The sequence below is a fragment of the Hordeum vulgare genome, chromosome 7H (assembly GCF_904849725.1).
Source record: "Hordeum vulgare subsp. vulgare chromosome 7H, MorexV3_pseudomolecules_assembly, whole genome shotgun sequence".
NCBI lineage: Eukaryota > Viridiplantae > Streptophyta > Magnoliopsida > Poales > Poaceae > Hordeum > Hordeum vulgare.
The window spans coordinates 285,298,006-285,320,208 of NC_058524.1; the positions used below are offsets into that span (position 1 = coordinate 285,298,006).

General features: G+C 51.3%; 1 protein-coding gene across 5 annotated transcripts; it reads right to left on the reverse strand.

Moving 5' to 3' along the window:
• Nucleotides 1–4,012: 4,012 nt before the first annotated feature.
• On the reverse strand, nucleotides 4,013–19,583 carry LOC123407438 (pentatricopeptide repeat-containing protein At5g65560). 5 transcript variants are annotated; one of them, XR_006612606.1, is made up of 5 exons: nucleotides 17,274–19,583; nucleotides 16,281–16,315; nucleotides 15,875–16,048; nucleotides 15,612–15,800; nucleotides 4,013–4,550 (listed from the first exon to the last, which is right to left on the reverse strand). XR_006612606.1 is itself a non-coding variant. In XM_045100574.1 (2 exons), the coding sequence occupies exons 1-2, from the start codon at nucleotides 19,447–19,449 to the stop codon at nucleotides 16,578–16,580; spliced, it is 2,208 nt and encodes a 735-aa protein (XP_044956509.1). In that variant the 5' UTR covers nucleotides 19,450–19,583; the 3' UTR covers nucleotides 16,522–16,577. The 5 variants fall into 5 exon arrangements, 2 of the variants coding, with proteins under 2 accessions (XP_044956509.1, XP_044956508.1); XR_006612607.1 differs by lacking the exon at nucleotides 4,013–4,550 and adding an exon at nucleotides 4,557–4,688; XR_006612608.1 differs by lacking the exons at nucleotides 4,013–4,550; nucleotides 15,612–15,800 and having other exon boundaries at nucleotides 15,984–16,048; nucleotides 16,281–16,509.
• Between the last annotated feature and the right edge of the window lie 2,620 nt (nucleotides 19,584–22,203).

The following is a 22,203-nucleotide window of genomic DNA, read 5'->3' on the forward strand; positions in this document are numbered from 1 at the left end:
AGGATATCACAGGCAAGATGACATGACCTTGATCCCATATCTAGACTTGTTATGTTAGTTTCGATTCCACGTCATATTGCTCGCTGCCTACCACTGAAAATATATTGCCTCTTCATATGCCATGAGCCCAAACACCTTACTCTTTCCTAGCAAATTTGTATGGCTAGGTAGGCTTGCTCAGCTACTAATGTTAGCATTGTTAGTTGCAGGTGTTTATAACTCATGAGTTGCCATGAGCTTGATATCATTATATTAATTTCTGTTATTTAATTAATGTATCTATATATTTGGTAAATGACGGGAGGCCTAGCCTTTTGCCGGGTGTCTTGTTCCGTTATTGCCGCCTTAGTTACCGGTTACCGGTGTTTGATTCCATAATGATCGCTCCTAACACGTTCGGGGTTGTTATGGGGACCCCCTTGATAAATCGCGTAGTGTTAAGGCTTGTCCGGCAGGACCCAACATTGGTACTATTTGCTAATCACTTAATAAAAAAACTGCATAGGGAATAGCTACCCCGAGGTTTCTTAATCAACAACCCGGGCCAGTGCTCCTCATGAGTGTTGGTCCAAACTGGGCAGACTATGGGGCCACCACAGGGCAACCTGAGGTTTGGTATACCTGTAGTGTGACTCATCCGGCGTGTCCTGAGACTGAGATACGCGGCTCTTATCAGGGTCGTCGACACGTCGGGAGGTCCTGCTAGTCTTGTCTTGCCTTAGCGGTATATCTTGCGTACGGAATCCCGGTGAAGCTTTGGTTTTCCCCGGAGTTGAGGTTTTCCCCTAAGGAATCCGACGAGATCACGAGATTCGTGATATAGGATGCCTTTGCGGCCTGTGTTCGTTTGTGATGGACTAGTTGGAGCACCCCTGCAGGGTTTAATCTTTCGGAAAGCCGTGCCCGCGGTTATGTGACAACTTGGAATATTTTGTTAACATCCGGTATTAGAAAACTTAAATATAAACTAATAAAATATGCCAACTGTGTGCGTAACCGTGACTGTTCCTTCGAAGATCTCTCTTCGATCGAGAACACGGTGGGGTTATGAATGCCGTAGGTAGGTGTTCAGGATCACTTTCTGATCAAGTATTCACGACCGGTAGTATAGAACACTGTCGCTTCTTCTTTCGCGTAAGCTAGCCACTTATTCAACCTTCGGATGCAGCAGCCTGACACACTTCATCCCTTCCTTACCCAATAACATGACTAGATCTGGCACCAAGGTCTTAGATTGCTGAGTCCCCGTGACTCACGGATTCCTCCGAAACTCCCAGCAGGTACAGGTACCCCAGAGGCAGATGATCCCGACGGCACCCAGCTGGCGTGGCAGTACGACGAGGAGACAGATCGCCTCTACGTGAACTATCCAGAGGACTGAGCCGTGGTCGTGATCGTGGGCCTGCAGCGGGTAGCATAGCATTTTCCTTGTTTTGTAGTCCGTACCGGAACTACCTTGTTTGTATCTGCGTTGTACTCTGTATTTTAATAAGAAGACAGTTGAATCCCAGATTGTCTACTTTATTTTTTTATTAAGTGCTATGTTTACTTGCTTGCAAAACACCTAGATGCGCTTCTTTCCTAATCGGGGGCCTCGACCCCCAGATCGGAAAAGACCGCATCTTGGTCGTTACATGCAGCCTCTCCTCTCCTCTACGGTGATTCAACACCGTATATCACCCTGTATGCAGATGATGTCGTCATCTTTCTCTGCCCGTCTGCTAAGATATCGATATTGTGCTTGATATCTTGCAGCTTTTTTGTGAAGCCTCGGGTCTATGGATAAATGTGCAGAAAAACAATGCGTTCCTTATCCAATGCAATGAGATAAGAGGTCGCTGCAATTCAAAAACATCTGCCATGTGAGATGCTTGATTTTTCTTGTAAACATCTTGGCGTTCCACCCTCTATGAGAAAGTTTTATTAACTAAAGCGCAGATTCAGCCTATCATAGACCTGACTGTCGACCAGTTACTGGGTTCGAAGGCTAATATAATGTGTGTTTTGAGCTCAACATTTTCATTCAACATGGTATCAGATTTTTCTTCCTGAGACAACCGCTTCTGCCATGATCCGCCACGGCTTCCATGTCGGCGTCGTCTTTCTCTCCGCCGGCCACCTCCCCTCCATCGTCTTCTCCCCTGTCTACCCAAATGCTCCCTCTCCAAACTGCGCCCTAACCTCATGCCTTCCTTACGGCACAGGCTGCAGCCCTCGCCCATGCAGCTCGAGTTGACGGCGTGGTCATCCGGAACGAGCCGCATGTGATCCTTGACATGGCCGGCACACACTACACCATGTGGCGGGGTCTCATGGTGGAGACCATGCAGCATTACCGCGTGATGGACCACGTCTCGACCTCCTCGGCCTCGTCCAAGACAGCCGCGCCACGGCTGATGCCATCTGGTCTATGCTAGAGTCGCTCTTCATCAACAACAGGCGATCCCAGCATATCCACCTCAAAGCCGAGCTCCACAACGCCCGGCAAGAGGACTCCTCCGTGGCAACGTACTATACTCGTCTCAAGAAGGTCACCGATGAGCTCCGAAACATCGGCAAGCCCGTAAATTGACAATCTCGTCAGTCAGCTGGTTCGTGAGAAGGCCTCGCCTCCGTATCCCTTCGACGTCGCCATAGGTATGTTATTGCAAGACGAGCTGACCTCTGTCCTCAGCGTCTCCCACACAGCTTCTAACCACGGCGTCGGGCCTGCTCGGGTCTCGTCCGCACCACTCTCCGCCTTTGCGCCTCTCCACTACAACGGTGGGTAGTACGGGCACCACACTGCCGCTCCTCCGCAGCCGTACATGCTGCCGGCGCCACTACCTCACCCGCTCCCGACACTTCTGGCATCAGCCAGATGGCTCTAATAGGTGACCTGCACAAAGTGTCCCTGCAATCTCCGGGCAGCAGCTGGTTCGCCGACTTTGGTGCCTCGACTCACCGCGCCTCAAACCCAGGTATGCTCACATTCTCGACCGAGTCATCCAGCTATCCCATGTAGGGAACGGTGCTTCCATCCCTATTACCCATACTGGTGCAGGTATTATATGTAGTCTTGATCGTCCCTTGCATCTTAGCAATGTTCTAGTTGCACTCTCAATCATCAAAAATCTTCTTTCCGCCCATCTCCTTCCGTGCAATGTGATCCGTACGGCTTATCTGTGAAAGATTACATCACCAAGGCAGAACTTCTTCGATGCAACATCTTCGCCCCGTCTCCTCGAGTTGCTCTCGCCGTCACGCAGGTCATGGATCTCTGGCACCGCCGGTTCGGACATCCCGGAGCCCATACGTCGTTTAATAACCTTTTTTACTTCTTGTAATAAACGTGACGGTGTCGGGTGCTTGTGCCATGCTTGTCAATTAGGCAAACACGTTCACCTTCCTTCTTCATCATCTAATACAACTTCTTCGGATCCCTTTGTGTTAATACACTGCGACTTATGGACATCCCCTCTCCCCAGTGCATCCGGTTACAAATATTATCTCATTACTATAGATGATTGTACGCATTTTCATTGGACTTTTTCTCTTCATCTTAAATTTGACGTGCCTTCCATGCCTTCATACGCACACACTTTCACCGCACCACCGGCATGATCCAGTGTGACAATGGCGACACCGCCAACCGCTCCTTCCTCCTCCCTGTCGGCACCACCATGCACTTCTCATGCCCCTACACCTCGCCGCAGAACAGCAAAGCTGAACGTGCCATTCATTTTTCCGATGACGTTGTTCGCACTTTGCTCATTCAGGCCTCCGCACCACCACGTCTATGGGCTGAAGCGCTCAGCGTAGCCACCCATGTTCTCAATCTTCAACCCGCTAAAATTCTTGATGCACAAGCCACCCCTTATGAAGCCCTCTACCGTACCAAACCAAACTACGGTCATCTCCGGGTGTTCGGGTGCCTCTACTGTCCCAACACCTCAGCGACTGCGTGCGTTTTCTTAGGTTACCAATCCGATCACAAGGGTTACCGGTGCCTTTTTTTTTAAACGGAACACGATTGCATTCCTCCTACATATCATTGCTAGGCAGGTCGCCAGCTACAAAGTTCAGTACAAACTCTGGGAGATGCCCCAACCAAGTAACACACTCATCAAAGTTTAAACTGGCACTGAACGCTGCTAACCTATGTGCCACGAGATTATATGCTCTGGGGCAATTTACAACACACGCTTCAGAAAACCCTACATGAAGCTGATACTTAATCTCTTTAAACATGGTCCCAAGTGCAGACAGATCATATTCTTCACTACATATAACCTTCTTTAACTGAACTGAGTCTGTCTTTAGCATTACTTTGTTACAACCCCATTTGGCCATAGCTTCAGATTAGAAAGTATCAGCCACCCATTCTAGTTTGCCTGCACGTGCAACTAGAGTTTCACCTTTATCATTTCTAATAACAAAGCCACAAAGCCACGGCCTCCATCGTTTGAGTTTCCATGGAAAGTTGCATCAGTGTTGATCTTTAGGATTCCAGCGGGTGGACTTGACCATTTGCGCCTTGGTTGTTGAACTAGCGTCTTTCCTTCATGTGCCTTCATGATATTCAAGAAGTGATAGTCAATAGAAGAGCATATTTCATCTGATGTTTTCACAACATTCCCTTTACTTGCATTATTTCTTTCATGCCACCATCGCCAAAGTAATATGCATGTTTTTAACTTAGCTTCCTCCTGCAGTTTAAAGATTTCTTCTAAGTTTTTTTTCAAGAAAACGCAAGGAGCGCTTGCGTTTCGTTTCATTGAAAAGGTGAGAGATTACAGGCCTCCTAAGAGGTGATTGTTACAAGGCCAGTTCGTCATCAATGGACGTCCCAGGAGGCGGGCAGCACAAATCTCAACCCTTGTGCCCCAGCTTGTGCCCAACATTTGGCTTCTACTTTGATCCTATCAACTAATGCTTCTATCGAGGGTCTCACGTTGTTGAAGACACAATCATTCCGTTGTTTCCAAATCATTCAGGGGACAAGCATTGTGATGGATTGTGGAGCCTTGTGGAGTGCGGACGGGGTTTGCTCCTTCGCTCGTTGCCACCAGTCATGCAAGGTAGGTTTGTTACCTGGTGGTTGCACTGGTATGTGCGTCCAGTCCAGAATGGTGTGTCAAGCTTGCTTGGCCAATGGGCATGCTAGAAGCAAGTGATGGATTGTCTCTGGCTCTTGGTCATAGAGGAGGCACCTCGGGTGGTGCTCCAGGCCGCGTCGGGCAAGTCTCGTTGCCGTCCAGCATCGGCCTTTGTTGGCGAGCCAATGAAAGAATCTGACGCGGGGCGGCATCCAACCCTTCTAGATGAGCTTCCAAGAGGAGCAGCGAGTGGATCCCTGGAATGTGGCGACGTAGCAAGACTGCGCCGTGTATGTGCCGCTGGCCGTCCATTTCCAAAGCAGCCGGTCGGGCTCAGTCGAGAGGGCGAATTGTTGGGCAGCCTGCCAGAGTAGCAGGCACTGACCTATCTCGTGTATCCCAAAGGTTCCTTGAATGTCGCGGGCCCAGGCGTTCCCGTGGAGGCCCTCTGCCACCGTTCTCGTTCTGCGTCGCCGCTTGGGGATGCACTGGTATAGCATGGGGGCAATTTCCCGGACTGATTGTCCATGTATCCATCGGATCTTCCAGAAAAGGGCTGTCAATCCGTCGCCAAGGGCCATACTGGTGGATGCAAAAAACATCGCACTCTCCTCCTTCGTGAACTGTAGGTCTAGTCCTAGCCATGCCTGTTCGGTGTCCGTGCGGGCTACATCCATCACAGCCGAAGCGCCAGACCTGTGCACTCCAGATCGTGGATCCCAAGGCCACCATATTCAACGGGCCGACAGGTGTGGCGCATGTTGACATGACAGCGCCCTCCGTTGGCAGTGGCGCGGCCGGCCCAAAGAAATCCCCATTGTAGTTTCTCGAGCTGTTTTAAGGTCTTCTTTGGAGGGGCAAATGCGAGCAGCTGGTGGATCCGTATTGAGCTCAGAACAGACTTTACCAGCGCTAGTCGCCCAGCTTTGTTCATGAACCATACCTTCCATGCCGGGAGCCTAGCCACCACCGAATCGACGAGGGGTTGCAGTGGGGCGGCGGAGCGTCAGCAGGATGCCCAGGTAAGTGATAGGCAATTCGACCACCAGCCATCCCAGTTGAGTGATCATCGTTGTAGTGTCGGGGTTGCCATGGATGATGGTAGCCGAGCTCTTGACGTAGTTGACTCTAAGCCCGGTTGCTCTGCCAAACAAGGTGAGGATCCCCTTGATGGCAGCCACGTCTTCCTGCGTGGCGTGGCAGAACACCATGACGTCGTCGGCATAAACGGAGATCGTCGGGATGTCACGTCTATGGTGGAACGGGCGAAGTATTCTGCACTCATGGGCGCGTCGAATGAGGCGGCTAAGGGTGTCCACGGCGAGCACAAAGAGATGTGGGGACGTCAGGTTTCCCTGGCGCAGGCCACAGCGAAACCAGATGGGTGGCCCGGGCTCGGTGGCCTGGGCTCGCCGTTGAGCATGACGCGGGTGCTGGACGTCGCAAGTAAGATCGCCAACCACTCCCGAAACCTGGTTCCAAAACCATATCGGGTGAGAACCCCAAAGAGTAAAGGCCATGATATGGAATCGAAGGCCCGCGCGAGGTCCAATTTCAACATGATCCGCGGAGCCTTTAGGTCGTGTAGCATCTTGAGCAACTGCCTAACCAGGACCAGTTGTCATGGAGACTCCGGTTGGGGATGAACACGTTCTGGTTGCGGCTAACCAGACCACCAAGTCTGGGAGCTAGCGGGAGCGATAGCACCTTCGTCAAGATTTTTGCCATGAGGTGTATCAGGCAGATCGGCCGATAGTCGCCAAGTTCGCTCGCGTCGGCGCGTTTGGGCAGCAGGATCAATAGCGCCTGGTTAAGTTTGCAGAAGCCACGGACGCGTAGCTCATACAGTTGTTGGAAGACATCCAGGATGTCTTGTCGAATAATACTCCAGCAAGCTCTCAGGAATTCGACCGTGAACCCGTCCGACCCAGGCGCTTTCCGCGCCGGGAGCAGTTTGACGGCATTCCATATCTCCTCATGACTGAATGGTGCATCTAGACTTGCTAAGTCGCATGGCTCGATGAGATTGTCCAGGTTGAGCGAGCATTCGCGACAGAAGGACGACCGAAGAGTTGGTCGAAGTGCGCGAACGCTACTTGCGCCATCTCTTCCTGATCTGTGATGGTATGGCCGTCGACGGAGAGGGCGTGCACCTGATACTAGATGCTATGATCTAAGAAGTTCAAAGCATTAACACAAGAACCTAGTTGCAGCCCGACATCCTCAAGTCGAGACACTCTTGCCGGCGGCTCCTGGGAGCTCTGCAGGGAAGTACTGGCCAGAGTTCAGCTTCCTTCTCTTGTCTGGCCATGTTGACGGTGCTACGGACGATTGAGTTAGACGGAGCACAAAAGTCCCTGGTTCCACAGGTAACTTGAGGGCGGCGCGTTTTGACAGGTCGTCGGCAATGGTATTTTCAGCACGTGGGATGTGCTCTGTTTGCAGATCATCAAAGCGCTCTTCCATCTTTCTCACCTTGTCTACATAGGCTTCCATCCATGGGCTCTGGTAATCTTTGTTGACTTGGCGGACAACAAGTTGTGAATCGCCTCTGACGATGAGCTTCTTGATTTCGAGGTCTGCCGCGATCCTGAGACCGGCAAGCAGGCCTTCGTACTCAGCAGTGTTGTTTGTTGACTTCTCCCGGGGAAAATGCATCTAGATTACGTACTTGAGGTGCTCTCCGATGGGTGCTACAAGCAGCACGCTGGCACCAGCACCCTGTAGTGAGAAAGCTCCATCAAAATACATGATCCATTCTTGGCTCGTTTCCTTGTCGGGGAGAGCCGTTTCTTGAATTTCTTCGTCTGGCGTTGGGGTCCATTCTGCAATGAACTCCGCCAGGGCCCTGCTCTGAATGGTCGCAGTCCATTCTGCAACGCAGCCGGCAAGGCGACACACATCCTTGACGCGCTTGGGTGCCTCAATCTGTTCGATGACCTTGATCTTGTCTGGGTTCGCCTCAATCCGGCACTGAGACACAAAGAACCCGAGAAGCTTGTCGGATGGAACGCCAAACACGCATTTCTCGGGGTTGAGCTTCAAGTTGATCTTGTGCAGGTTGGCAAACGTCTCCTCCAGGTCTTGTACAAGCGTCGCCTTGTCCTTGGTCTTGACCACTACATCATCCATGTAAGCCTCCATATTTCTATGGAGTTGTGGCTCAAAGCAGATCTGGATTGCCCTTGCAAATGTTGAACCGCCGTTCTTCAACCCAAAGGGCATACGTACGAAGCAGTACGTGCCGCAGGGGGTGATAAACGCGGTCTTTTCTTCATCTTCCTCGGCCATGAAGATCTGATGATAATCTGAGTATGCGTCTAGGAACGATAGCAGGTCACAGCCAGTAGTGGAGTCCACAATCTGGTCGATGCGCGGAGAGGGGAAGGGATCCTACGGACAGGCTTTATTGACATCAGTAAAGTCGATACACAGCCTCCATTTGCCATTCGCCTTGCGCACTACAACTGGATTGGCCAACCATGTAGGATGGATAACTCCCCTAACCAAACCTGCCGCCTCTAGCTTCTCGATCTCCTCGGCGATGAACTCTTGCCGTTCCAGAGCTTGCTACCGAACCTTCTGCTTGACGGGCCGCGCATGAGGGCAGACGGCAAGGTGGTGCTCGATTACCTTCCTGGGAACTCCGGGGATATCAGATGGTTGCCATGCAAACACATCGAGATTCACCCGCAGGAAAGTAATGAGCGCGCATTCCTATTTGCCGTCAAGGGTGGAACTTATGGTGAAAGTTCCCCCCCATGCCATCCTCCTTGGCGGGCACCTTCTTGGTCTCTGGTGGAGCTGCCCTGGGCTTCCTGCTCCCGACGTTGGAGCTCTCCGGCACATCGTCGACAGCCACGCAGCACTGCAAGGAGGTGCGTTTGCCAGAGGGTGTGCAGGAGGCCTTCTTGCCAGTCTTCTTCTTTCCTCCTGCTCCAGCGGCAGGAGCGGGTGTGTTGGCGGCAAGCATTGTAACTGCTTGCCGGTAGAGCTGGTTGGTGCAGATGAGCGCATCCTTCTTGTCGGAGTTGATGACAATGACGCTCATCGGCCCAGGCATCTTCAACGTGTTGTAGGCATAATGCGATGCGGCCATGAACTTGGCCAGCGCAGGGCGGCCAAGGATCCCATTATACCCCAATGGAATCTCGGCAACGTCAAAGACAACCTTCTCCGTCCTGTAGTTCATGTCGCTGCCGAATGTTACCGGCAGCGAAACCTTCCCTTTTGGTTGGATCTTCCCGGGACCAATCCCCTGAAACGAGCCTGTCTCCTCGAGATCCTCATCGGGGATCTGCAGCCTCTTGATCACGTCGGGCGAGATCATATTCATGTCGGCCCCACCATCAACCAGCATCTTTGTCACCTTGAGGTTGCGGATTGTTGGGGAAACCAACAACGGCAAGCACCCGATCGCTGTTGTGCTATCAAGATGATCTTCAGCGTCAAAGATGATGGGCGTGTGGGACCATTTAAGCGGCTTGCGGGCATCGATAGAGGGTTCTACCGCATTCGCTTCACGAGTCCACTTTTTAAGGCGGCTGTGAGAAGAATACAGCGAAGCGCCTCCGTCAACGCACATCATATCCGTAGCCTTCGGGAACTCTTGGTCGCTGGACCCGTCGTCCTCCTGGCTGGCGTCATCTTCCTCCTCCTCCTCCTTTCCCTTGTCGCTGCCACGGGCGGGCTTCTCCTTCCTCTGTTTGGCCCTGCCGCGGCGGCCGTCCCGTTGCTTGCCGGATCCTTCAGCACTTTCCTGGGCCTTCTCCTTGTCCCGCTTCTCGTATTCAGCTTTTTGCTTCTCGACGAGTTGCTCCACTTGTCGGCAGTTCTGGAGGTCGTGGCCCTTGGTGCGATGGATCTTGCAGTATTGCTTGACGGAGCCTTCCGGCTTGTAGGTGTTAGGAAAGCAACTTATGTTTATTGAAGGCCCAAGGGGCATATATATATTACACAAGACTTGAGGTGCAAGGAAAGTAAACATAGACTAATAAGAACTCCTAGACTAATACTAATAGACTAATAAGGACTCCTAGACTAATACTAATACTTCCTAACACCCCCCCCCTTCAAATGCAAAGCGTATGCAATAGCATTGCATTTGAAGAAGTGTCATACTAAAAAAAATGATAATCCAAATCCGCGTCTTGAGAGTGTCGTCGTAGCATAAAGAGTCTTCAAAACTTGTCGAGTCGCCGAAGGAGAGAACGAAGAGATGGCACATCAGAGGTAGACACCGCATCACTTGAAGATAAGTATCAAGAGAAGATGGGTTGTCAAAAGAAGATGGCACATCAAGAGAAGAAAGCGTTGCCCAGAAAATCATAGTCCAGGACAACCGTCGGCGAAAGAAGCTCGGCGGATAAGGCACGATGGACGTAGATCGACAATGCAAAAGAAGTCCAGAAAATCCTATAGAAAACAACAAGGGCAGGTAGGCCACAAAAGTTGCATAGAAAGGATCAGGACCAAAGAAAAGGCCGACGGACTAAGGTATGGTGGACTCGCATGGCATGAGAAAACACAAAATATCAACGGATTTGGTGGACGCAGCGGAAAACAAGGAAGCTAATAGAAAACACACACTAGATTAGGGATGATGGCAGCGGAAGAGAAAAAATAATATATGGCGAAGGGAATAACAGTAGCACGCGAGCTAGACGTGCGGGAGCAGAGCATGCAATCGGGAGCTAAGCAGTACATCACCCACCAAGCTGCATGTACATTGACTGCAATCGGGGGCTAAGCAGCACACGCCACCACAAGGCAGCATGCAGCAGCAAGCAGCACGTGTGTAGCAGAGGCAGCGGTGGCCAATAGCACCATATAGCAGCACCACGTAGCAGCAGTTTTTTTTTGTTTTGTTTTTTTTTGAAAGCAGGCCTCGGCAACAGCAGTTGACCACGGCAGCAGGAGGAGAACCAGCACCAGCAGCAGCAGCAGCACGCAAGAGGAGATCTGGCAGGAGGGGGAGCCAGTGATCCAGCGGATCCGATCTGGAAGGCAGAGTCCAGCGGATCGGCAGCCTCGTGCTGCGAGAGCCTGTTGGCGCAGAGGGTGGGGCGCGTTGGGGGAAGCCCGCAGCCGCGCCTGGAGAGTCAGATCAGCAGAGCCAGCAGGGCCAGCGAGGCGGCAGGATCCGGCGGCTGGAGCCGAGGCAGCGCTGGAGTCGGCCGAGGATCTGGCGGGACGGGCGACGTGATATGCCGATCTGGCCAGCGCTGGTGAGCAGGACGGGGAGCACGGCCTCGATCTAGCAACAGGAGCGACTCGGCCAGGAGCGGGACCGGGAGCTTCGAGCGGGACGAGCTCGAGCGCGAGCCGGGGATGAGGAGCTCGAGCGGGACGAGGAGATCGAGGCCGGCGGCTGCGATCGGGGTGGAGGAGATCGAGCGGGGAGGCCCGCTGCGAGCGAGACGAGATTGGATCAGGAGGGCGAGTTGCGAAACAACCACATTGGATTTATTTTTTTAAGCTAGCTGCTAACGGGAAGGACTAATGGTAATTAAGAGAACATCAAACAGAGATGTGGTTCATGGTTTAGCAGCAACCAGCGCAGACATGCATGCAGCAGTAGCCCGCGTAGCAGAAGATAGCAGCAGCTACGCACACGGAAGCAAAGCTGCACATGCCGCACGAAGGTAGCACGCAGCAGCAACGTGCGGAGCAGCAGCAACGTGTGGAGCAGAGGCAGCGGCGGCCAAGAGGAGCACCACATAGCAGGAACATCATGCTACTTGCAAGGAACAGTAACAGGACCACCACGTAGCAGCAGGAGCTGCTGCCCACACCGAAGCAGGGGCGAGCAGTCACACGCCCACGCAGCTGTAACGCGCCGGGCAGATCGCGGGGCTAGTGGTGTCGTGAAGCAGCAGCGGAAGAAGGAAAAACCGAGTCAGACGTGATCTGAAACCGCGTCGACAGCTTGATCCAAGCCGCCTCGAGCTCGGCAGACAGCAGCAAGATCGACGGCGACGGACAGGCAGGATGAGGCAGCGGCAAGGTGGGGCGGCGGCGGGCGGACGCGAGCGGGATCCTGCGCGAGATCGCGCGTCGACAGCAGGATCCGGCGCGAGATCGCACCTCCATCGGGAGCCCGAGCTGGCGGCGGACAGCAGCGAGATCAGCGGAATGAGGCGGCGGCGGGTGGAGGCGGCGGCGGCTAGAGGCGACGGCGGCTGGAGGCTGAGAAGAGTCCAGGACGAGTCGCCCCTGCTCATATCGAGCAGCAGAACGAGCCGCCCCTGCTCAGATCGAGAGGAGATCGAGCAGGACGAGGCGGCGTGGAGCGCGCGAGATTGGATCGGGTGGGCGAGTTGCGGCGCCCGAAAAAAATAACCTAAGCTCTAATACCATGTTAGGAAAGCAACTAATGTTTATTGAAGGCCCAAGGGGCACATATATATTACACAAGACTTGAAGTGCAAGGAAAGTAAACATAGACTAATAAGGACTTCTAGACTAATACTAATAGACTAATAAGGACTCCTAGACTAATACTAATACTTCCTAACAGTAGGCAGCCGCCAAGGCCTGGCAGGGTGCACATCCGGCAATATCCTTGTCGGGGGCATCAGCCTTGGCCTTCTTCGCGGTGTCGGGGTTGCCGGACCCCTCGACAGCAAACACGGCTTTGCTCTTGCGCTTCTTGCGTCGGCTCTTTTTGGCCATGGTGGCGGCGCCCTCCTCCTCAAAGTTGGTTTCCGCGCCAGCCTCCTCGCCAGGAAGCCTTCTCCCTTCTTCAGCCCTCGCACACTTGTCAGCCAGAGCGAAGAGCTCGGCGACATCCCGGATCCTGTTCATTGCCTTCTCTTCTCGCATCTTGCGGTTCCGCACGTTCTGGTGGAACGCACTGATGACGGCGGCAGGGTGGACGTCCGAAATGTTGTGTTGGATGCGGCTGAACCTCTGAATGTATTTGCGCAAAGTCTCGCCTTCCTTCTGGGGAATGAGGTGGAGGTCACTTTCCTAGCCAGGAGCTCGATGGCCACCAGTAAAGGCACCAACGAAGTCCTGACACAGTTCTGTCCAAGAAGAGATGGAGTTCTTGGGCAAGTGCATCAACCACGACCTAACGTTGGGCTTGAGCACCAACAGGAAGTAGCTGCCTAGTATCTTGTCGTCGCGGCCCCCGGCAGCCTGCACCGCAATGGTGTAGATGCTCAGGAACTCGGACGGGTGGGTCTTACCATCGTACTTTTCCGGAATCTCCGGCTTGAAGGTGCGGGAACTGGGCCACTGGACACGCCGCAGCTCACGAGTAAACGCTGGGCAGCCTACCTCGTAAGGCAGGTCGCCAGGATACCCTGGCGCGGGTGCATCGACAGTGGTCCCAGCGCGCTTATCCGAATGGTGGCGCGCTTGCCAGTTGCGTTCGATTCTGGTACAGGCATCTTCTTTGCGCCTTTCCTTGAGGACTTAGCGCTGGTAGCGGCGGGTCCGTGAGTCGGACGATGCCGTCGAGTCATCGGAGACGTTGACTCGTGGAGGCGGCGGCCGCTGCTGCTCGTGAGGGGAGTGCACCGTGGTCGCTCCGCCCGCGGCCTTCTCGCCATGGGTGCGGGTCGGCCCGACGGATGGTTGCCCCGAGGGCCCTCCCTGCAACGGTCCATCGCCATTTGCGTGGGCGATGAGGCTCTGGATCATAGCCCTCCACTCCTGCCTATTCGCTTCCGGAGGATAATCCAGGAGCATCTGCGCTCTGGCCAGCGCTTTCGCCAGCGTCAGCATCGACGTGAGGTGTGAGGGGCGCGGGGTGCTCTTACTTCGAACTGAGTTAGAAGGAGCTCCGTCATGATCCCATGCGTGTGTGCCACTCCCACCAGCCTCCCGACGTGTGGTGGCCCTGGGTCTCGGGATGCACAGGAGATTTCCCGCGGCGGCGTCGCTCATCGCACGCGGCCTGGGAATGCCGCGGCGTGTGCGTTGGCGTGGGTGCCTGAGTGGGCGCCCGCCCGTCCTTGGAGTTCGCCGCGCCGCCCGTGGGTCGCGCAGCTCCGTCTCCAGACGCACCGGTGCGGGGACCACCGGTGTAGCTGCGAACAGCGTCGCTCGCCTAGGATTGGCCGCTGGAGTGTCGGGGAGGCTCGCGACCTCCGCTTCCTCCGACCACTCCCGCCCCGTCGCCAGCCTGTGCAGCTACAGGCATATCGGGCGTGGGTGGGTCGGTTACCGTTGCATCCCTTCTCTTGGGAGGCATGGCGTTGACGATGATGGAACTGAAATTCCGACCGCCAGGTCAGATTAGCGCACCTCTTCCCCCCTACCTGGCGCGCCAGAGATGTCGTGCGGAACGAGCACCTATGGGACCTCGAGGATCCCTTGTGGTTCAACGGGGGAGAAGGATGCACCAAGAGCAGACCAAACGGCCAGCACAATGCGGACAATTTACCCAGGTTCGGGCCGCTGCTGAAGCGTAATACCCTACTCTTGCTTTGTGTGTATTTGATGATAGTAGACGAATTGCTAGGTAGGTCTCGGTTGACTGACTAGCTAACCTCCTCTCTCGTGCATGCCCAGGGCCTCCTTTTATAGGTCTAAGGGGTCACCAACAGTGGCAGCACAGGGTTCTCACGGGATGCACAGTGACACAGTGCACCCACGAGATATACAGCTAAACACGGTGTCCACGGCGTCTAAGCAGACGCATTTAATGCTTCATCATGTGTCCCGGAGATGGGACAAGGGTGCGTCCCTTCGGCACTCTTTTCCCCAGATACCGCTCGACACGCGTCGTGCGAACCGACACGTATCAAGTGGCGGGGGTGGTAGCTGGCCGCTGCGTTGGCACAAGGGCGAGCTGAGATCCTGTCGGGGACGAGTCGCACTGGGGCGTTGCTAACTCTCCCAGCAAGGGCATTGCCGGGGCTTCGCTGGCCCCCCTTGGCAAGAGTCTTGCCGGGGGGCTATGTCTTCGGTCTTCTGGGCTCGTGGTCTTGGGTGTCTTCGTGCGAGTCTCCCGCGGACTCCGGCAAGCCCTGCCGTGGATGTGGCTCTAACTGCCCGTGCACCAGTAAGGGGCATCAAAGGCCCAAACTTTTGGTGCACCGACAGCCCACCAGGCCAGGAATCAGCCCATCAGACCACGTTGCGGCCCAAGCCTGTTACCGGCTGGCGGCACACTCATTTCAATTGCAACCCAGATCCACTCGAGCTCATGATGCACTCGAGGGCTACTGACGATGCCATGTACAAGGGTACACCAGCAGAGCGGAAGTCGACCCATCAGGCCATGGTGCGGCCCAGGCCCTCTAAAAGGTTGGTGCCCTTACCAGGTAACATCCATCTACTTGGCGATCAAGACAAGCTATCCCAGGGATCTCCGCGGATCCCCGGCCAGGCGTAACCAACCTGGAACTTTGTAAACCCTAGGCCTCGTCCCCTGTATAAGCAAGGCCTAGGACTAGATCATAGATTATCTAATCTGGATACACCTACGTGATCATTAGCGATCTCTCCATTGCACACCACATCATAGATCTCATACCAGGCTATCACCATCAATTAAATCAAGCAGGAGTATAGTTTTACCTCCACCTTGAGGGCCTGAACCTGGGTAACTGCCTCGTGTGACTCCCTTTTGACCTTCCAGTTATCCGTAACACCCTATCGAGGTCACTGCCGGTATTATGAACCGGCATATATATACAGAAGCTGACTCGGTGCATTAGCAATGAGTTGAATCCATGGCATTTTCCAGAATTTGACTATCCTATTTACCTACAGAATAGAAATTATAAATAATTAGATTTCAAGTACAAAATTGGTGAAAGCAATAAGCAAATGCAGCTTACCATTCAAGTATTCTTCGAGGAGCTGTCCGGAACATACTTAGATAATTGTCAATATTCATGTTCTTTACCATTAAAAACTAGTAATTTCACCAAGTTAGAGCAATCAACTCAGCAAAGAATTCAACTTCGGTGTTTTATATATCTCTTCGAGCAGGTAATTAAATATCCCTGATCCTGACAAACAAAATACCGAGGGGGGTGAAAAAAGAAAAGCACATCCTTCAGTGTACAAGACACAAACGTTGTACAGGGCACAACAATAAAACTGCGTGCATTTTAATATAACTCAACAACAAAGGAAGTTGTCTCAAAAGTGACGAAGCAAAATGTGCATCATAAAAGATAAAGAGGAAGCAATGGTTGGCAATTAAACACAACATAATCAGAAGATAATTTGAAAAAATACCTTCTTTCTTCCTCTTACAACAACGGCCTTGCCATCTGCAAAATAGAATGCACTGCTCACGTTCCTCTCTGAGTTGGTGGAGAAGTTCCCAATATTGAGAATCTGTTGCATGCATGACACATACAAGTCTAGCCATTGGCTGAGAGCTATTCTATGTGGAGTTTGTGTGGTCTTCTGAAAGGGTGTGCTTCCTCCAAGGGATGAAACAGCCCGCCGAAAGAGCAAGTGACTATTACAGGAAAGATGCAAAATGCATTTCTTACTTACTGTTGCAGTATAACGACAATGACTGAACCACTACTTTGATAGAAAATGTACATCAAGGGGGGCTACAGAAAAGAAGTTCCAGATGGTAACAATACTGAGCCAATACTGGAATGCAAAAAATTTGGCAAGCGGCAGTAAAATAGGGCACAACAAAGTATGTCATAAATCTGCTAATGACTAATAAGTCTAATACTACTAATATGGGCTATATCACAGAGTTTTACATCATAATGCATTAAATATATGAGATCCAAATCTTTTTAACTACACAATATGATATCAAAAAAAATGCAAACAAGCTAAAGCCCAGTTTCCATTACAGAACACAATGCGTGATTTTTTACATCAAATTTTCCTTCATATTAGTAAGTAGTAAATTCTTGGCCATTGATGAAAGACTTTTCATAGTTTATGCTGTTACATAATATCGTATGAGTTGTAATCTACCAGTGTTACTAAACTGAATTATGAACATATTCCACTAGACATCTTCCATACAATCTATCAAATAAAATGACTGAGAACTTCCATACGATTATATACATTGCTGAAAGCCACAAATTGTGGAAAGGAAACCAATAATGGGCAGAAGATATGCTGGAGTGGAACTGAGACATGAAAATGCATATGCCTTGGCAATGGACCATCAAAACACGGCAGTTTATTGGTTTGTCTAATAATTTTATTGAGTAACTTCATGAGCATCATTTGTAATTGTTACTTTACCTGTAAGCTTGGCATACAATGCATCACTAGGGCGATAATCCTGCCCCTCCATCACTGAGAGCAGAAGCGAGCACTCAGCAGCATTGCCCTTCCGCAATAGACCATCAATCAGAATCTTCCAAACAATCTCATCGTAGTTGTATTCCTCCAATAACATGTCACCCAAAACCTTTTTAGCGGTCTTAATACTTCCCTCCTCACAAAGAGAACAAATAATATGCCTATACGACTCTATACGTGGTAAATAACCACTCTTGGTCATTGAATCAAGAAATGTCAACGCTTCTGTTGGCATTTTTAGTCTGCAACAACACCCTATAATTGAAGTATATACATCCTCACCAGGGATCAAGTTAGCACTCTGCATCTCACTGAGCAAAATTTTGGTTTCCTCCAATCTATCAACTCGACATAAAGACCTAAGGAAACAATTATAAATTTCAATGTCTGAGAGCAAATGAAGCTTAACCACCTCCTCCAAAAGCTCCTGGAGATATTCTACTTCTGCTATTTTCCATATGTCAACAGAGCTGGCAAGGATATTATTAGAGGATTTTTTCTTTACCAATAATCTAAGCAGAACCGTGTAGGACTCCTCATTTGGCTTGCACCTATTAGCAACCATGTGCTTGAAAACTGAAAATGCTTGACTGGCTAGTCCTAAATTTGCATACCCACTAATCAAAGTGTTATATGTCACTAAATTAGGGAAAATGCCCTGATCAACCATTTCAACCATCATATGTTCAGCATCTTTCATCCTTCCCTCATGACAGTAGGAGCGAACAAATATTGTGTAGGTGAAAACATCAGGCTTAATTCCTACCGCAATCATCTTATTAAGTATCTTCTTTGAACCTTCAGATCCTAGCTCCCTAACAAGTTCATCAATTAGAATGGTATACGTGACAGCACTGGGTTGTACTCCTTTCACCATCATATCATCCAACACCAGCATCGCTTGTGACAACTCCTTTTGCCTGCATAATCCATCAATTAGTGAACTGTATGTGTGAGCGTCTAGCACAAACCCCTGCGAAACCAATTTCTGCATCAACTTGTCAGCAGCATCAACCTTTCCTGCCTTGCACAATCCATCAATCAAGCTGGTGTAGACAATCTCATTCACCCTGTATCCTTTCTGTATAAGAGATCCAAGAAACAACTGAGCTTCCCCAACTCTTCCACGTTTGCACAGAGCATCAATCAACACCGAGCAAGTCCACTCACTAGGAACTAGCCCAGTGGCCTCCATTGACTGGAGCATCCTAAAAGCACATTTCAACTGCCCACAATTGCACTGCCCCTGAATTAAGGCTGTGTATGTCACCACATTTGGTGCCAAACCAGCCTCAACCATCCGACTGAACAGCACCATGGCTCTGTCCACCTTGCTAGATTTGCAGAACCCACATATCAGCTCAGTGTACGTTCGCACGTTCGCTGAACACCCCTTAACATTCATGCTCTCAAAAACTTTAACCGCGAGCTCCAGGTCCCCAGCATTGCAGTAGCCATCAATCAGCGCATTGTAGACGACCACATTCGGCTCAAAACCCTCAGCCATTGCCTCCGCGAGAAGAACCTCTGCCTCACCAGTTCGCCCCGCCCCACACAGTCCATGCACCATCGTGGCATACACATGCGTGTCAGGGGTGCACCCATCTGCCCGCATCCCAGCAAACACTGCCACAGCCTCACGCACCATACCGGCGCCACACAGCCCATGGAGCAGCGCAGTGTACGTGAACACAGTGCGCGCGCATCCTCGGAGCGGCATTAGCACGAACACCCGGCAGGCGTGCGCAAGCATCCCGGCACGACAGTATCCAAGAACAAATGAGGTATACGCATGAGAGTCAGGCACAAGACCAGCGCGGAGTAGGGAGGCAAGATGCCGCTTGGCAGCAGGGAGGTCGCCGGCGAGGCAGTAGGCATTGATAAGGGTGGTGTACGTGCGAAGGTTGCGCGCGGGCATGCGGGATGCGAAGGACTCCATGTCCGGGAGCATGCGGTGGCGGGCGAGCGCCATGAGGAGGGTATTGAGGCAGCGGAGCGGGGGGAGTGGGGTGTAGGGGGTGAGGAGGAGGTGGGAGAGGCGACGGAGGTCTGCAGTTGAGGACGCGGCAGCGGAGATGGCGGCGAGGAGGCGGGAGGTGGGAACGGGCAGGGGCATGGCGCGGAGGGCTATTGTGCGGTGGTCATTCCCGGGGTGGGTGATGTAGATGCGCAGCGGCGCCGGAGGCGGATGGTGATTGAGGAGGGAGATGGGAGGAGAGAGATGGGAGGCGGATCGTGGGCTTGGTAGGAGAGGATCGAGGGGGGATTGGGATTTCCTCGGGTGGCCCACGAACCCCGTAAAACCTCGAGGGCCCGTTTGGTACAAGGGGTTTCGACGGCCCAATCCGCTCCGACCCCCTCCTATATCCTCCTTTTCACGCGGTTTAGAGCCCTCGAGGGGGGCCTCGTAGATTTGTCGCCCGACCTCGAGGAAACACCCGCAGCCACCGCCACCGCCGTCCCCTCGAGGCCCTGCCTCCCAACCCCTCGACACCCCGCCGCCCAACCCCTCGACGCCGGCGAACTCCTCCGGCGACCCCAACTGGATTTGTCCCCGGTCGTAAGTCATTGTCGCCCCTCCCCTCCTCCCCCTCCTGTCCCGATCTGCGTTCGATCCGTCGATTCCGCGGTGGGTGCTGCTGCACCACCACGGATCGGGTGTCTAGCTTTTTCATTGCCGGCGGGGCGGTGCATGCGCAGGAGGAACTAGCTAGGAGCGAGTCGTAGGTTAGTATCCATGTCGGCCGGGGATACTTTTGCCGGGGTTATACCAGGGATCCATCCCTCCCCGACCGTGAACGAGCCCGTTCGTTCATGCGGGAGGCCGGACGGTTCTTGCTTTTGCTGCACTTGGATTTGGATCTCAGCTCCAACAGCAGTTGTAGCCAGTGCATGACGGTTGGTGATGGATGTTTTTCGGGGTTGGGAAAGATCGATGAACTTCGTGAACAAGCTTGGGAATGGAATGGTTGGGTGGGAACAGCAAACGATAGCCTTCATTCATATGTGTGCAGTGTAGTGCAGTGAGCAGGTTTCAGATATCTGCGTTCGATCCATGCTGGTCTGGTCCTCCCCCGGTCCACGCATAGATCCTTTGGGCCTTGGTACATGCTACCTTAACTGCAGGCAATCCTGGAAGCAAATAATGTGAAACTGCAGTAACCCAGGAGCAGGCATTCATGTACATTGGTGTTTGACTAAACATTATGTGCTTCCATGAATGCCTGCAGTTTCAGATTATTTTCTTTTTACAGGACCTAGGTTACTGTTTCGACTAGCTGACGCTTTGTTCAAGTATGGGGCTGAACACTGAAAGATATCACTGCTTTTTTTAGACAATGATCTAAGTGAGACGCAGTGGTTTTGTTTTGAGATATCACTGTTTTTTAGACAAGTAGTGCACATGCAGTGGGAAGGTGGGATTGACCTTTACAAAGAATGCTCTTATGTGTTTGGGATTAAGGTCAATATTTTGGGGTATGTGATCTTGGTGAAAATGTATTAGGTGCACACAATAGTTTGATCTTTGGTTATCTTGGTGAAAATGCTATTTGATTCACTAATCCATGGCTGTGTAGTGTTCTAAGTTTCCTTTTGACCTTGTTTTTATTTTGACAGCCTGCCGTTCGGGTTCTTGTTGGGCTGAATGAGTTGCCTCCATCTTGGGATCCAGTTGTGACGCCTAACTTCGGTACTCCTTGGCCTCTTATGATTTTCTATCATGTCTCTATGAGAAACTTGCTTGCATGCTTATTCTAATTTTAGTGTTGAGATGAATTCCAAGATAATCTCACTCACAACGTAATAAGTTCAGGAATTGTTGAAGACTTAGAGTTATATATATTGTTGACTTATTACATGCTTATTTTATTATTTCTTGCATGCTTATTCTTATTTCTTGCAAGCTTATTCTTATTCAAATGTTGAAGACTTATTGTTGACTCAATTGTGTAAAATGAGAGACCCAACTAGATTTCTACATTACATATATTTATATGAGTGATTATGTGTTATCTTACATGTCATTTATTATCCTGCTTGTTGCTTGCCGATTCTAGTTTTAGTGTCGAGATGAATTCCGAAATCATCGACCGAATTCGGAAGGGAAGAAGAGAGGATGATGAAGACCTGATGTCCTTCATTTGGCCTGTATTGCATCAAATGCGTAAAAGAGGATCAATCGAGAGAAAGAAACGACATAGCTCCATCCTATATGGAAAGAAGCGTGTCCATGATATTCTTACAGTGCATATTAAAAACTGTCTCGTAGCTTATAGGATGGAGCCACATGTCTTTAGGGCTTTGGCATCTTACCTTAGAAGAGAAAAGTTGATATTGGATACAAGAATTAAGGTGGAGGAGAAGTTGGCCTTTTTTGTACATGGTGTCCCACAACGCGTCTTATGAAGATCTCCAGTTAGAATTTCAACATAGTGGTCAAACATTCCATGAGTACATCAACGAGTTCTTCAACATTATTCCTCTCTTAGCTAGTCGATTTTTGAAGCCTCCGAGCATTGATGAGCCACATCCAAGAATCTCAACGGACCCAAGATTTTATCCCTATTTCCAGGTTTCCATCAGTAACAATTCCACAATTTCTTGACTTATCTAACTTGAAGTTCTTCGTTGACCTTCAATCCATTTTATTTTCAGAACTGTTTAGGAGCCATTGATGGTTCACATGTACCTATAACTGCAACACCTGGGATTGCCGCTCCATTTCGGAATAGGAAGGGCACCCTCAGTCATAACATCATGATTGCATGCTACTTCGATCTACGAATCACTTTCATATCATGTGGCTGGGGGGGTTCAGCAACAGATGCTAGAGTTCTTCAGTCTGCGATGATGACAGGATTTAGAGTAC